Source organism: Panthera pardus, unplaced genomic scaffold (assembly GCF_024362965.1).
Source record: "Panthera pardus isolate Hobbes unplaced genomic scaffold, ASM2436296v1 HiC_scaffold_8, whole genome shotgun sequence".
Lineage (NCBI taxonomy): Eukaryota > Metazoa > Chordata > Mammalia > Carnivora > Felidae > Panthera > Panthera pardus.
The window spans coordinates 4,880,214-4,895,381 of record NW_026527013.1 but is presented as its reverse complement, the minus strand read 5'-3'; the positions used below and the strand labels follow the sequence as shown (position 1 = coordinate 4,895,381).

The following is a 15,168-nucleotide window of genomic DNA, read 5'->3' as shown; positions in this document are numbered from 1 at the left end:
CCCATGGACATCCACACGGACCCAGGGGTGGGGGGCCCTGGACAACACGTGTGATGTAACCATGTCCCCCGCTCATCCACCACACAGAGAACTGCTTCATGCACCCGATGGATGAAAAGATCACCCTGGACGACCGTCTGGACAAGGCCTGTGAACCAGGAGTAGACTACGGTGAGTGGGCACGTGCATGTGGGTGCCTGGGTGAGCGACACTGTGTGGCCATAGCTGTGTGTGTGACTGGCTGTGAGTGCCCCTGGCTGCATATGGCTATACGTCAGGCTGTGGTTGCAGCCCATGTGTGTGTGGGTGTAAATGTGTTATGAGGGGCCATGAGTGCATGGGGAGCCATGCTAATGAGTCGGCCGGGTGTGCAGCCAGTGTGAGAGCGGATATGGTTGTCTGCCCGTTGTGTGTGTGACATTGTAGTCTTGCCAAGCCATGGAGATAAGAGACAGTGCTTGTGGGGGATAGTGGATGGGAGGCTATGCATAGGACTCCACTGTGGTGACTGTAATTGTGCACATGGCCGTGTGTGGCTGTGTGACGTGGTGGTTGTGGGAACACATGTGGCAGGTGTGTTACTGGGGGGCAGGGACTGTTGCACGTGTGGCTGTGACCCTGCATGTGTCTGCTTGGGGACACCATATGCCCAGGTGCTCCTGCAGCTGAGGGTCCCCGCAGCCCCCCTTGCCTGTGACCCCACCGTCCTTCCCCTCCTCCCCCATCAGTGTACAAGACCAGGCTTCTCAAGAAGGAGCTGTCAGAAGACTTTGATGATTACGTAATGGTCATCGAGCAGATCATCAAATCAGGTCAGCCCTGCAGTCTGTGTTCTGTCTTTCCACTTCCTTCTTGCTGGTTCCCTGCCCTCCCCCACTCAGCGTCCCTGTCCGTCCCTTCCAGGCTCTGATGAGGTGCAGGTTGGACAGGAGCGCAGGTTCATCAGCCACATCAAGTGCAGAGAAGCCCTGAAGCTGCAGGAGGGGAAACACTACCTCATGTGGGGCATGTCCGCCGACCTGTGGGGAGAGAAACCCAAGTGAGTGTCAGCCCTGTGCATCCCCACCCCCCACAGTGGGTCGCCCCTTCCCATGCTTTCCCTGCCCTGATCCTGACCTGCCGTCCTCCCCGCCCCACAGCTACATCATCAGGAAGGACACCTGGGTGGAGCTGTGGCCAGAGTCTGATGAATGCCAGGATGAGGAGAATGAGAAGCTGTGTCAAGACCTGGCCAGCTTCGCTGAGAACATGGTTGTCTTTGGCTGTCCCAACTGACCCTTGCCCACAGTCCCCACAATAAAGCTTCCCTGTGAGTTCATGGGTCTCCCAAAGTCGGAAGGTCTTGGAGAGGGAGGAAGAGGCAGCTGTGATCCCCTGCTTCCTCCCCTGCAACTCCTTCCTCCCTGTGGATCACCTGCACGTTTGCTTCCTCCCCCGGGGAGCCCGCGCCCACATGCACCTGCGCTGCACCCGCATGTAGTCTGAAGTGAGCCTGCATTTGCGCCAAGTGCTCACCTACTTGCTTTCTTTCCACCTGCATCGTGACCTGTGTGTCCTCTGCCTCCTCCCCTGGGTCCTCACCAGTATCTTCACCTACATCCTTCTCTCATCCACTGTGTGGGTACCAGTATCCTCACCTGCTGTACCCCAGCCCTCACGAGCATCATTATGCATGAGGGCTCCACAGTCCTCTGCCTACTCACCTTCCTCCCACCTGGATCCTCTGCCTCCTCACCTTTTTCCCACCTGGATTCTCTGCCTCCTCACCTTCCTCCCACCTGGATCCTCCCCCTCCTCACCTTCCTCCCCTCCTGGATCCTGTCTTCTCACCTTCATCCCCACTTGAACCCTCTACCTCCTCACTTTAATCCCCACCTTAATCCTCTAACACCTCATATTCCTCCCACCTGGACCCGCCACCTCCTCACCTTCCTCCCACCGGGATCCTCTGCCTCTTCACCTTTTTCCCACCTGGATTCTCTGCCTCCTCACCTTCCTCCCACCTGGATCCTCTACCTCCTCACCTTCCTCCCACCTGGATTCTCCCCCTCCTCACCTTCCTCCCCTCCTGGATCCTGTCTTCTCACCTTCATCCCCACTTGAACCCTCTACCTCCTCACTTAATCCCCACCTTAATCCTCCAACACCTCACAATCCTCCCACCTGTACCCTCCACCTCCTCACCTTCCTCCCACCTGGATCCTCCCCCTCCTCATCTTCATCCCCACCTGGATCCTTCCCTTCCTCACCTTCCTCCCACCTGGACCCTCTGCCTCCTCACCTTCCTCCCACCTGGATCTTCCCCCTCCTCACCTTCTTCCCACCTCATCCTCCACCTCCTCACCTTCATCCCCACCTGGATCCTGTCTCCTCACCTGCCTCCACACCTGGACCCTCCGCCTCCTCACCTTTCTCCCCACCTGTTCTCACCTTCTCCCCACTTGCCCCTCATCTGCAGCTCGCTTACAACCCCATTCACTACTTTGTGTGCATTCCACGTGACTTTGCCCAGGAGGTGATGATACAAGGCAGAACAGGCGAGTTTCTACTGTCGATCAGTGAGCCAGGGAGGGGAAGGCATGAGTCAGCATTCAAGGGCTGAAGGGGGGGGGGCGTTCAGGGGGTATTGTGGTCGCAGCATCACCTGAGCTGCATGGGGGGCAGCAGCCACAGGCAAATGGTTTCACTGTCTGCTGATCGGAACTGGGCCCCTGGATGCCTCTTCTGATTAATAACACCACTAGTAAGTCTTGGTCTATAGAGGGTGGGATCCAGTTCCTGACTCTAGATGAGATCATCATGGGAAAATCCCTGAGCCTGGCAGTCACCCCTTCTCAGCCCATTTCCCCTAAGACCCCACCTCCCCATTCCCTGAATATAGGGGAAATACATTCACAGCACCCCTGCTCCTTCCAGCATGTCAGGCACCTCTGTCAATGGGAGACTCAAAAATTCTCACCACTCACTAGGTGTCCCAGCCTCACTAGGTGACCTCTGACCAGACGCCTGCCCACCCGCCTTTATGTCCTTCTTGTCATGTTTTTCATGCCAATTCCTCCCTTTCTTCTGCCCTGGGATTAATTTCCTTCCTTTTGTTTTTAATACATTGATATTTTTTTGTTTGAGCACCTGTGGTTCCAGACTGTGACAACACAGACATGATCTTTGAAACTCACATTCTAAAGATAGCGTGGAGTTGATGTGTCCCATCAATATTGGACTTGCTGAACCTGATAGTCACATGAGCCAATTCCTCAAAATAAATTGTGTGTGCGTGTGTATGCGCGTGTGCACACAGATCATTGATAGATAGATACATACATACATACATACATACATACATAATACATATAAATAGTTAAATGATAGAGATAGAGATAGATAGATGATAGATAGTAGGCAATAGACGAATGGATGTATGGTTGGTTGGTGAAGGGATGAATGAATATATAAATGGATGAATAGATGGATGGATGGATGGATGGAAGGATGAACAGATGGATGGATTTATGGTTGGGCAGGTAGATGGATGGATGCATGGATGATCAGACAAATGGATGGATGGATGAATGGATGGATGGATGGGTGGGTGGATCGCAAAATTGGTGGTTGGATGGATGGATGGATAAATGGACGGATGGACAGATGAATGGATGGATGGATGGGTGGATTTATGGATGGATGGTCAGACGGATGGATGGATGGATGGATGGATGGATGGATGGATAAATGGATGAATGGATGGATGGATGGGTGGATGGGTGGATGGATGGACAGATAGAGATATTACTGTTTCTTTCTCTGGAGAGCCCTGACTAATGCAGATGGTCAGGGAAGACAGGGATATCTCCTGTGATGAGAGAATTCTTGAGCCAAGACAGAGATGACAAAGAGGAGCCAGCCATGGAGGATCTGGAAAAGAACATTCCAGATGAAGGAAACAGTATGTACAAAGTCCTCAAGATGCCTGAGGCCAAGTGAGCACAGGGTATGGACTTCAAGAGAGTGAAGATCACTTTGTGTCTACTCTAAGATCAGGGGAAGACCAAGCTTTTTCTATAAAGGGCCAGATAGTAAATATCTTAAGGTTTGAGGGCTAAGATAAAATCGAGGAGATCATGAAGGTACTTGTAAAACAAGAGAGGAAACTTGGGTCCCGCCATGCCATCTTCACATGGGATGGGCCATCCTGGGTGGGGGGCATCCTCTATGCCCAGCAGCCAGAGCTGTTCTCTCCATGATAAGGGGTTCACCCAAGGGAGAGCAGTTTGGAGATCCAGAAAGGTGGAAGCAGTAGGAGGTGACCCCAAGGTCCGTTTCTCTCTGATCCAGTGATACCCAGATCCCAGCCAACCTTTCCATCCCAAGGTCTACTTTCTCTTCTGGATGAGCTTGTCAAAGGCAAGGCAACTCGCTGAGCCACCAACCCCCAGGATGAGATTCATTCACTCAGTGCCCCGTAGTTACCAACACAGGATTCTCCAACATGTAGGTGGCGGCCAGTATGACCAGCACAGGGCATGGACGTGGTGAGATGTTGGCTGTGAGTCAGGGAGATGGGCACTGGGAGCAGAGTGGAGAACAGGCAGAGAGGGAAGACCCTGGTGGGTATCTGCAGCTCACTAAAGTGAGCCACTCCTGTACACACAGAGGGGGATGGCTGGATTTGGGCCACGAGGCATAATGTGCTAGCCCCTGAGGCCTCCGTGGGAAGCCACCGCAATATTTTAAGCAGGGAAGACATGAAGGCTGACTTATGTGTTTGGAAAGCTGATGGTAGCAATTCCAATCCTAGCTATATGCCCAAAGACTTGGAAGCTGGTACCCAGACAAATATACGTGCGAGCATGCTCATAGCAGCACTTTGCCCAGGAGCCCAAAGGTGGAAACGACTGAAGCATCCCCCAGCGTGTGAATGGGCAAGCAAACTGGGATGTGTCCATACACTAGAACATTCCTCAGCCCTAACAAGGAAGGACCTGGCTGAGACTTGAAAACGTATACTCAGTGAAGGAAGCCAGACACAAAAGACCACAGGTTGTGTATTTCCACTTTTATGAAATACCTGAACTATTCAGGACAGGTAACTCCATAGAGCAGGAAAGCTGACTAGTGGTTGCCAAGGGCTGGGAGGCCTGGGGGATGGGGACTGCTTTATGGGTATGGGCTTACCTTTCGAGGCGCTGAAAACGTCTGGGGACCAGACAGAGTTGTCCGACTGTGGAAATGCCCTAAATACCGCTGAACTGCTCACTTTAAAATGGTTGCTTTTATGTTATGTGAATTTCACCTCTAAAATAAAAGAAAATAGTAAATTAAATTAAACCATATAAATTAAAGGAAACAAATACAAAAGTCCACACTTGTAGAGGGCAGAGAATGAATTATGAGGTGGCAAGAGGCAGAGAGAACGTCCAGCTGGAAACCACTGCAAGAGTCAGGCCAGAAATGACGGATGCCCTAGTGTGTTAGTGCAGTCTGGCGGCTGTAACAAGATGCCCTACACCGGGAGCCTCAAACGGCAGACGTGCATTTCTCAGGGTTCCAGAGCTGGAAGTCTGAGACACAGGTGCCAGCTTGGTCGGGCTCTGGTGAGGGCTCTGTTCCTGGCTTGTAGACAGTGGCCCTCTCACTGGGTCCTCAAACCTCTTCAAATGGCAGAGACAGAGAGGGAGGGAGAGAGCCTCCCGTCAGGGGCACTCATCCCATTCAGGAAGACTCCACCCTTCTGACCTAACCGCCTCCCCAGGGCCCCACCTACAGAGGCCATCAGGTAGGTGATCAGGACATCACCAAATGAACGGGGGAGGGGCACAGACACTCAGCCCACAGCACTTAGCAAAGGTAGTAGCAGTGGGTCTGGAAACAGGCGGCTGGGTTCAGATCAGACGTTGAGACTGAATGGCCAGGGCTTGCGAAAAGGTGGGATGTGGGGGAGGAGAAAGAGGGCTACTCAGGCCCATTGGAGGTGCCCCCGGGACGACTTCCAGGCCTTGGATTTAGCCTAGTTAACCTAGCGGCTGGTGGTTACACCACCTGTCTGTGAGTTCCAATTTAAACTTGCATCCATGCATGCACGCATGCACACACACACTCACGGGCACACTCATGCACGTGAACACACATCCACACATGCGGGCGTATGTGTGTCTGCTCCTGCACACACCCGTGCACGTGCACACTCATGCACACCTCACACGCACACGCACCTACATGCACACACCTGCAGACACCCACATGCATGCACACTCATACCCATTCATCTACGTGCACACACCTACACACCCACATGTGTGCATAGATGCACCAACATGTATGCCTGCACCTGCCTCATGTCCATGCACACATGCACACAGCATGCACACACACACTCACAGGCACACTCATACACGTGTACACACATCCACACATGCAGGCGTATGTGTGTCTGCTCCTGCACACACTTGCATGCACGTACACTCATGCACACCACACACGCACATGCACCTACATGCACACACACGTGCATGCACACCACACATGCACACACTTATGCATGTGCACACTCATGCACACCACACATGCACACGCACCTACATGCACACCCCTGCTTGCATGCACACTCATGCACATCCACATGCACACGCACCTACATGCACACACACATGCACATGCACACTCATGCACACCTCACACGCACATGCACCTACATGCACACACTTGCAGACACCCACATGCATGCACACTCATACCCATTCATCTACATGCACACACCTACACACCCACATGTGTGCATAGATGCACCAACATGCATGCCTGCACCTGCCTCATCTCCATGCACACATGCACACAGCATGCACATGCACACATGCACTGGACCCAATATACACACCTGGACACATTCACACAAAAAGCACTCTCGTAGTTTGCACTTCCCTAACCACCATCTCAAACACTCTATAGTATTTTCTTCTTTACTAGGCTCATTGTCTCTCACCCCAACAATGGGAGCTCCTTAAGACCAGGGACTTTTGTCTCTCTTTTTCATGTTGTGCCCTCAAACTTTGAACAATGCCTGGCACACAGGAGATGCTCTATAAATATTTGGTCACGAGTGAATGAAGCAGCCACAGGGAAAAGCTGTGGCCTCCCCCCTCCATCCCTACCTGAGTCACATCTTTAGATGCCCCTGGAAGGTGTGAGAGTCTGTATGACTGAGATTGAGATAGAGCCAGCCTGGGGGTGAGAGGACAGGAAGAAGAGGAGGGCCAGTGGGGAAAGGAGAGGGGCGAACCCCGGGACCCATGGGTGCCTGTCTGCAGCATGTGAAGCCCAGGACTATTGGGCAATTGTGATTTCCTCCCTGCCCTCAGGGACCCAAGCGTGCAACCCAGCCCTGAAGTGTCTCAGGACCTTGTCTGCTCAGGCCTGGAGGAGATGGTTTGCGGTCCTCTGTGTTCATGAAGGATGGACAGACATCCCATTCACGAGGCTGGGGTGCAGCCACAGGTGAAGACAGCCCTGCAGTGCATGCCAGCTGGGCCTGGATCTCCTGCTGCTGCTGCTGGCTGCTGGGGGAGATGGTCACACCCCTGCTGGTGAGTAGGAGCTCAGGGCTTGTGGCAGGTGGGTCTCCTGTGTCACTGTGCATGTCTCTGTGCACGTGTGTGCAGGACAGGAGACACATTAAGTGTAGCCCAGTGCAAGTCAATTCACTTCTCTGAACCTCAGTTTCCTCATCTGTAAAATGGGTGTGATAATACAAGTACCTACCTCACAGGGAATGAAATACAATATTGTGTGTGTACATGGGCTGGAAGAAGTGATTCTGCAGCAGGGAGACCACAGACCACAGGGGTTCAGACAACAGACAACAGACAACAGGGATGGTGAGTGCATAGGAGAGGTAGAAAATGGGGGACCTTGGCTTGGAGGCCTGGTGGGACAGTCACCAAAACAAGGTAAGGAGGAGGAGGAGTAGGTGTTGGAAACAATAAACATACAGTCCATGTGCAGTGAGGCCTCACCACGTGCAGGGCACCAGGCTGAGCCTCTGCCTGCCCCATGACACTGGCTTGTCACCCAATGCTCAGAGGGACATTCACGGCTGTGAATGTCCAGTCTGCCCCTGCATCCTCCAGGGTGGGAGTCCCTGATGCTCAGGCCTCTCCTGAGCTTGAGCCAGGGGTGCAGGGGAGTGGGGGAAGGAGCCATGGGGCAGATCAGACCCAACAGGGCCAAGTTTTCCTTCCAGTTAATGAGTAATGAGTAGGGGGAGAAGGGGAGGCCTGGGCTGCATGGTGGGGGAGGTGCCCTGGCCGTGGGTCCTGGAGGGAAAATCTCAGAAAGCAGTGTAGCAAGGACCCCATCCTGGAAGTGGGGGGCCAGGAGGGGAGGGGCAGTCCCTGCTGTTCCCAGGCCTGACACTGACTCTGAAGGGTGAGGGTGGGGGGCGCAGCAGGGAAATCACTGCAGTCAGTGTGAGAACTAAGCCCACTGAGCCAATCAAAGGAGGCACACAGAGACCCAGAGCACAGTGAGGCAAGGTTTTAACCAACGTTCTTGCAAGAGCAGGTGTGCAGCAGACAATTTATCTCCCAGCGTGCTGGTCCCTCCCCTGATTCCTCATTGGCTGAATACCGCAGAGATTACAGCCTTACCCAGAAGTCACCTATGTCCACGTAAGGCAAAAAGTAGTCTGTTGGAACAAACGTACATTTCCTGCAGTGACACAGAAACTTCCAGTCCTCTCCTTTGTTCTTTGGCACATGCTCTTTGCAAAGACTGTGAAAATAAGCCCGCAAAACGGAGGGGAAGATCCAGGAAGTGAAGTGTTTAATGGTTTGGGACTCCACTGGGGAGGGGGAGAGGTGCGTACATATTTCTAATAGGTTGCAAACTTGTTGTTAGATAGCACAGCTTTAATTAGTATTTCTGAACATGAATCAACTCCCTTACTTCTCACAATCCCTCCTCTTCTAAGCTGATTCCATTTTCATTTATATGTCCTTAATTTTTGAGGTCTCGCAAACATATTCAGCAAATGTTGGCCCTCATCTTCACAGTCAGATTTATCTTTCAATAATAATAGGTTATTTTTGGCCTAAGACACAGACATTTGTCTCTTAAGAGGAACCTTCCACCCTAGGGTAGGTTTGCTGTGGTCAGACACTCCCAGCATTGTTCCAAACTACGTGTGGGATTTTTTTTCCACCCAGGGAGCTCAGGTCCTAACCTTTCCCTCTCTGCCTACTGAATCCTGTCTTTTCCTATCACACTCCCCTCTTTGAACACGTGACTCCTGCCATTAGGAATTGGGATAATGACTGATCTTAACTGCTTCCTGCTGAAAGGGGGCGATGACAGGGTATGGCAGTCAGGGCAGTTCAGAGGTTGATCCAGAGGTCTGAAACAATGGGAGGGTATTTGGAACATCTGGGCTAGCAAAATTTTCTTGGATGTCTTATTTTTCTGGCATATGCGGCAGCTTCTACAAATGACCTATAGAAAGAATATTAGACCAACAGGCATTCACATTCCAAATGCAATGCTTCCTAGGAAGGAGGTCACACCATGGGAAGTAAAGAGGCATTGTAGCCATCCAAAATCCCTGACGTGTCTACTCATTTTTTTAAAATTTATAGTTTTTCCTCCTTCTTCCAAATTTATTTCGATCTTGTGTTATTGTCAGTTAGAAGAATTAAGCATTTGAACTAGTTTGTGGTTCTCAATCCTCAAATCTTCCTTTGGCCATCCAGTTTCCTTAGGAACAACTCCATGAGGTGTTTTTAATTTTACCTCAAGGAAAAACTGATCTTGGATATCCAGATTACTATAAATTTAGGTCATTGTTAATCTGTCCTGGAGCTCGTAGCACTATAATACCTAATTCAGTCATAATGTCTCCTTCTCACAAGGGAGTGGGGCTCTCTGTCATCATCAGAAAAGAACGTGAAAAAAAAAATCTCCCCATATGCACCCCATTGGCTCAGAGAAAAATTTCATCCTAAGTTTTCTGGAGACGCCTGTAATTGTCACGCTGCATTTGGATGGTTGGCCGGGAGTGGGAAGAGGGCAGAAAAGGGGGCTCCAGTGTCAAGAAGGAACTCAACTCATTTTCCTTCTGTTTCCAGTTACCTGAGGCTCTGGGTTTCCAATTTTCAGTTGGTTCAGGGGAGACAACATGAAGAGCCACAGGTCCCATCCATTCCTTTCAGGGACACTAGTCTTTGAGGTCCCCAAGAGCATTCAGACTTTCCAGTGACTGTCTCCACACAAGGGGCATGGCTTATGGGGTTTTGACTTCTGTTGTCCCCTCTGAGGACATTCTCATCTTCTGTGCCCTGAACAGCTGCATAAATGGCACTTGGTGCCAGGACCTGCAGAAGTCTGTTATGACATTGTAAGGCTGTGACTAAGGCCTTAGATTTTTTTTTTAAAGACTCCTTTCCTGTTCCCTACTTTCCTCTTGATCTCAGTCATAATATACACAACTGGCAGCTCATAAGAGCTCCTCCAGGGTCCCTCCAGGCTGACAGCCAATCTTTGCAGCTTCCTTTGAATATCTGGGGCCAATTGAGTGACAAGCTTGTCCTTTAGAATCGCCTTAGGTTCAGGGAGTATCCGGGGAGATAGCCGTGTATTTAACCTTAACCTTTCCAGGAAGGCCACCAGGCTCTCATCCTGTGTCTGTCAAATAGTGACTAATTTAGCATAATTTAAGGGCTTAACCTTATACCTCCTTCATTTCTCCAAAACACAAGCTTGAAAGTGGCAGCGACACCATTCCCCAATGGGATTATCATAGTCCCAACTAGGATCTTGGGGCGGAACTGCCCAAATCCCAGTAGGGAACTGGGAGATCCTTATAGGACCTCCAGTCCCATGATAATTAAGGAGTTGTTCATTCCCCTATTTCAGTCACTGCCAGAACACCAGGCTTCTGTCTCATTAAGAGTCTGATTCAACAAAAGCATTGTATCAAAAACATACCTAAAATTCTGAAAAGCCTCTAGATTTTCTGATGATCCAGATAATTTACCTATGCTTTGACCTGTCTTAAATTTACCTAATTCTTTTACCTGTCTTAAATCTTGCAGTGAAAAGGGTACTTGAAGTCTTATCATGGTGGTTCCTCCCTGCGTTTCTCTTTCCAGCACTCTAGCTTCTTGTAGGGGAAACACGCCTGCTGCATTACGGGGAGGGTCTGGATAAGGTGGGCAGCAGGGAGCAGAAGTGCACGTTTTTAAGTCTGGATATCTAGATCCAGGACCCAAGGAGGAGGCTGTTGAGGTTAAAGACCCCTTCCTCCTTCTCTAGATCTGCTTTGGGTACAGCAAGGGGCTCTTAGTTCCCTCCCTTCATCATTGTCAACACTTGGAAAGGGTTGCCAATAGGCCAGGATCAACCTTACACATATCTCGATTTTCTCTTAAGGCCCCAAAACAGTGAATACAGGGGATTTCTCCCCGTTTCCCCTCACGTTTACAAAACAAGTCAAACTGTAGGATAGCATTATAATTGGTATTTCCCTCTGGCGGTCAGGTTTCCTCCTCCAATTCCTATTGGGGCCAGGCCTTGGTGCAAAAGAAAATGAGTCGCTTTTTCTTTATGGTTTGTGGATCAGAATCATCCCAGTTTTTCAGAATGCATCCCAAAGGAATATTAGCCTTGCGTGGGGAATTGCCCATCTATAGGAAAAAGGAGGGAAAGGCATCCTTCTTCTCAATTTCCTATAGCTGGCCAGGAGAAACCTTATCTCTGGATGCTGATTGTTGGCCAGCAGAAGCCACATCTCTTGGCCCCGTGTTTTGGCTGGCTATGAGACCAGCAGCCAAAAGCCCTGTCAGTCTTGCGAGGTGCTGGGTGTGGTTGCTCTCACCCAGGCTGAGAGCTGAGCCGTCTTCCCCGGTTTCTCCTACCCCTCCGTTTCCTGCCTGCTGGACTTTGGAGTTATTGACTGTCACCAACCAAGACTGCTTTTTTTTTGTCAAGGGATGCATTAATTTTATGTTGGCCCAACAATAATTTATGTATTGATCATAATAAAACTGTTCCTCTTTACAAATATATTTTATCATTTTTTTAAAGTTTATTTATTTTGAGAGAGGGAGAAAGGGAAAGAAAGAGGGGAAGGGGGAGAGAGAATCCCAAGCCCAATGTGGGGCTCGAGCTCACAGACCATGAGATTATGACCTGAACCAAAACCAAGAGCCGGAGGCTGAACGAACTGAGCCACCCAGGTGCCCCTACAAATAAACCTTAAAAGGCCAGTGAAAACCATTTCCCACCCCCACCAAGGATAAAATCAGCCTTTAAGGGGGTAAAGGGTCAAAGCTGAGGTCTAGTCCCCTGCCTTTTTTTTTTTTCCAGGAATGCAAACACAAATATGTTCCAGCCATGTGGGATGTCCATTTTAAGGTCGCTAGATTGGTACAAGTTGGCATCCACTGGGCTAAGTGTAGCAAAATGACTCACCAGTGTACTTTTAAAATCCATTCGTTTTAGCCTTAGTCCGTCCTGACCACACATAAAATTCCTTTCCAAAGATTTCCCTTCACAAACGTTCTAAAACATTCCTTTGCATTTAGACTTTGTCCCAAGCCATTCCTCTCCAAACTACCAGTCTCATTTAGGACAAATTATTTTCTTTTACCTCCAAAAAAATGTATTTGAATTTTTTAATTTTAATTTTTATTTATTTATAAAAGTTTATTTATTATTTATTTTCAGAGAGTGAGAGCACACGAAGGAGGGAGGAGGCAGGGGAGTGGGGAGAGAAAATCTCAAGAAGGCTCCACACTGTCAGCGCATTGCCCAATGCGGGGCTCGAACTCACGAACCGTGAGATCATTACCTGAGCCCGAATCAAGAGTCAAACTCTCAACCAACTGAGCCACCCAGGCACTCCAATTTCCATTTTTTAAAATACTTTTTACACATCTACTTTTACATACAGATTTGCTTTCCTTATTTCCATCAATCTTGACATTCAGCAGAATTTTAACTCTTAGAAGAATTTTATCTCTTAGAAACCTTTGTCTTCAGTGAAAACTAAGTAGTTACCAGTTGTGAACTGTTACATTAGAATTCTTTAGATGGCAAATTTATGAGTTTATTAAGTACAAAGCATGTTACCAACAAACCCAAATAGCCTTCGTTTCTCTACAATAAGAAATTAAAAAGAAACCTATGTTTAGTAATCAATGCTTTAGCATTTTATCTCATTAGATATCCAATGAATTTAATCCCATTTATTGTGCAAGCAAAACTTTAAGGTTTCAGGCTATCAAAGACTTTGAAAGCTATCTTAACAATTATCTACCCACGAAACTTTTTGAGACAGAATTAGCCATCATTTTAAGTGTTATTTTTGCTAACCAATTGCAACAGAGATAGCACAAGCTTATTTGACCTTCAGTAAACCTACGTAACAAAACAAAAACATTAAGGCATTAAGGCAGCCATGAGTTGGAGGAAGGTCTTGTCCTGCATGCTTCAGGTGTCTGTCAGTGGGCTGAAAGCTGTAAGGAGACTTATTTAAGCTATATATTCCTCTTGCCTTTGATTCCTCATCATTTCCATCCCAGGGGTCCTCTGTTTCCCCCTTTCCTTTCAAACATCTTCTCCACAGTAGTCACCATAATCTTTGCTTTCTGTTTTTGTCTCTCTTCATTCCTCTTTACAGATAAATATCTTTTGTGCCTCCCTGTGCAGTTCTTTTACTTCTCATTCCCTCCATCCACCTTCTGTAACTTTCTGGCAATATCAGGCCAACTGCTAGTGAAAAATTAATCTTCAGGACACCCTGCCACGTTGGGTCTTCTGGATCTAGGCCTGAATATTTCCTCATTTGATCCCTAAGTCTCTTAAGAAAGCACTTGGGGTTTTCCTCCTTCTCTTCTTGCATCTCAAAAGCCTTCCTGACATTCTGATATCTTGGAGCTGATTCCCTGATTGCTTTGATCATTAGCTCTCTTAAATCCTGCATCTTAACCCTGTTACCAGGATCATTATTGTCTTAATCAGGGTCTACATTGGGAAAATTTTGTTCAACTGGCTGAACACCCTGGCCAGGAGAATAACTTTCATATTTAATGCTGATAAGTCTAAATACATACCTATCTTAATTAAAACAACAAACTTAAATCAGTTTAAATATTGAATGTGTTCTGCCTGTGTCCACTTAAAAGTGAATCACTTGTTCCCAGTTGTCAGTTTTCACCTGGGACACCAGTGGGGGAATCTGAAGTGGGCGTCCAAGTGGGTGCTCTTTGCTTCTTGACATCAAAGGTGGTGAGGAGGAGCCAATGGTGCTGGAGGCACTGAGGAGGGTATGGAATCAGTCATGCAGGCCACACCCTACGTGGTGCAGAAACAGGAGGGAGAGGAGAAGGCAGAAGAGGTAAGGTGCTCGCAGAAGGCAGAGAAAGAAGATTCATGGTTCTACACCCTGTCAGCTCAGAGAGAGGAGCAAACGCCATGGTTTTGATCTTTGTTCCCTCCCACCACCACCAAAGTGGAAATATGAAGTCTGTGTCAGGCCAGAGAACACAGGGAATTTCCCTGAAACAAAAGGAAGACATTTCGGCAGCTGCTTGGGAATATTCCTTAAAGTCTCCCTCCTGAGGTAGACTAACCACAGACAGTTGGCGCCAATTATAGTAGTTATTAATCCAGGAAATGAATGACGGAGAAGCCCCCACATACAGCTTTTCCAGAAACCTGGGTTTATCTTGAAAAGGCCTGTTTACATATCCAATATATCTAGAGGGAGGTTACTAGCCAAAATTCAGTTGGGCAAACAGTTGCCCATTCTGCAAGGGACCTTCAGTTCTGGAGCCTGGTTTAGGCCCATGAAAGCCTGGAAAAGCCCGGACACAGGGTACCTCAGTCCATTTGCCCTGTTTCTTACAGAAGAGTTCTGTATTAAACTTTAGTGTCCCATTAATGAGCCATTTTCCTCATCTCCTAAGGAGTATTGAGCCCAGTATTACAAAACAGATCAGGTTTTGTTTTGTTTTTAGATCTTGCAATCTGACTTGATTCCAGTGGTTAAAAGGCATCCCAAGGGGGAGTCCTTGGCGACTGAAGAAGATCTCATGTTTCCTCAGTCTTAAAGAGTATAATCCCTTTCCTCCAGTGCACTAGAACTTTTGTCATCCACATAAAAATTTAGGGCCTGATAGA

General features: G+C 48.7%; 1 protein-coding gene across 1 annotated transcript in view; it reads left to right on the top strand.

Moving 5' to 3' along the window:
• Nucleotides 1-1,316, top strand: part of LOC109261022 (complement C3-like) — a 45,474-nt gene extending 44,158 nt beyond the window's left edge. Inside the window, exons 38-41 of the mRNA XM_053898205.1 lie at nt 88-171; nt 729-812; nt 904-1,045; nt 1,140-1,316. Of these exons, the coding sequence (XP_053754180.1) occupies nt 88-171; nt 729-812; nt 904-1,043 (308 nt within the window). The 3' untranslated portion in view covers nt 1,044-1,045; nt 1,140-1,316. The remainder of the gene's footprint in view (nt 1-87; nt 172-728; nt 813-903; nt 1,046-1,139) is intronic.
• The last annotated feature ends 13,852 nt before the right edge of the window (nt 1,317-15,168 follow it).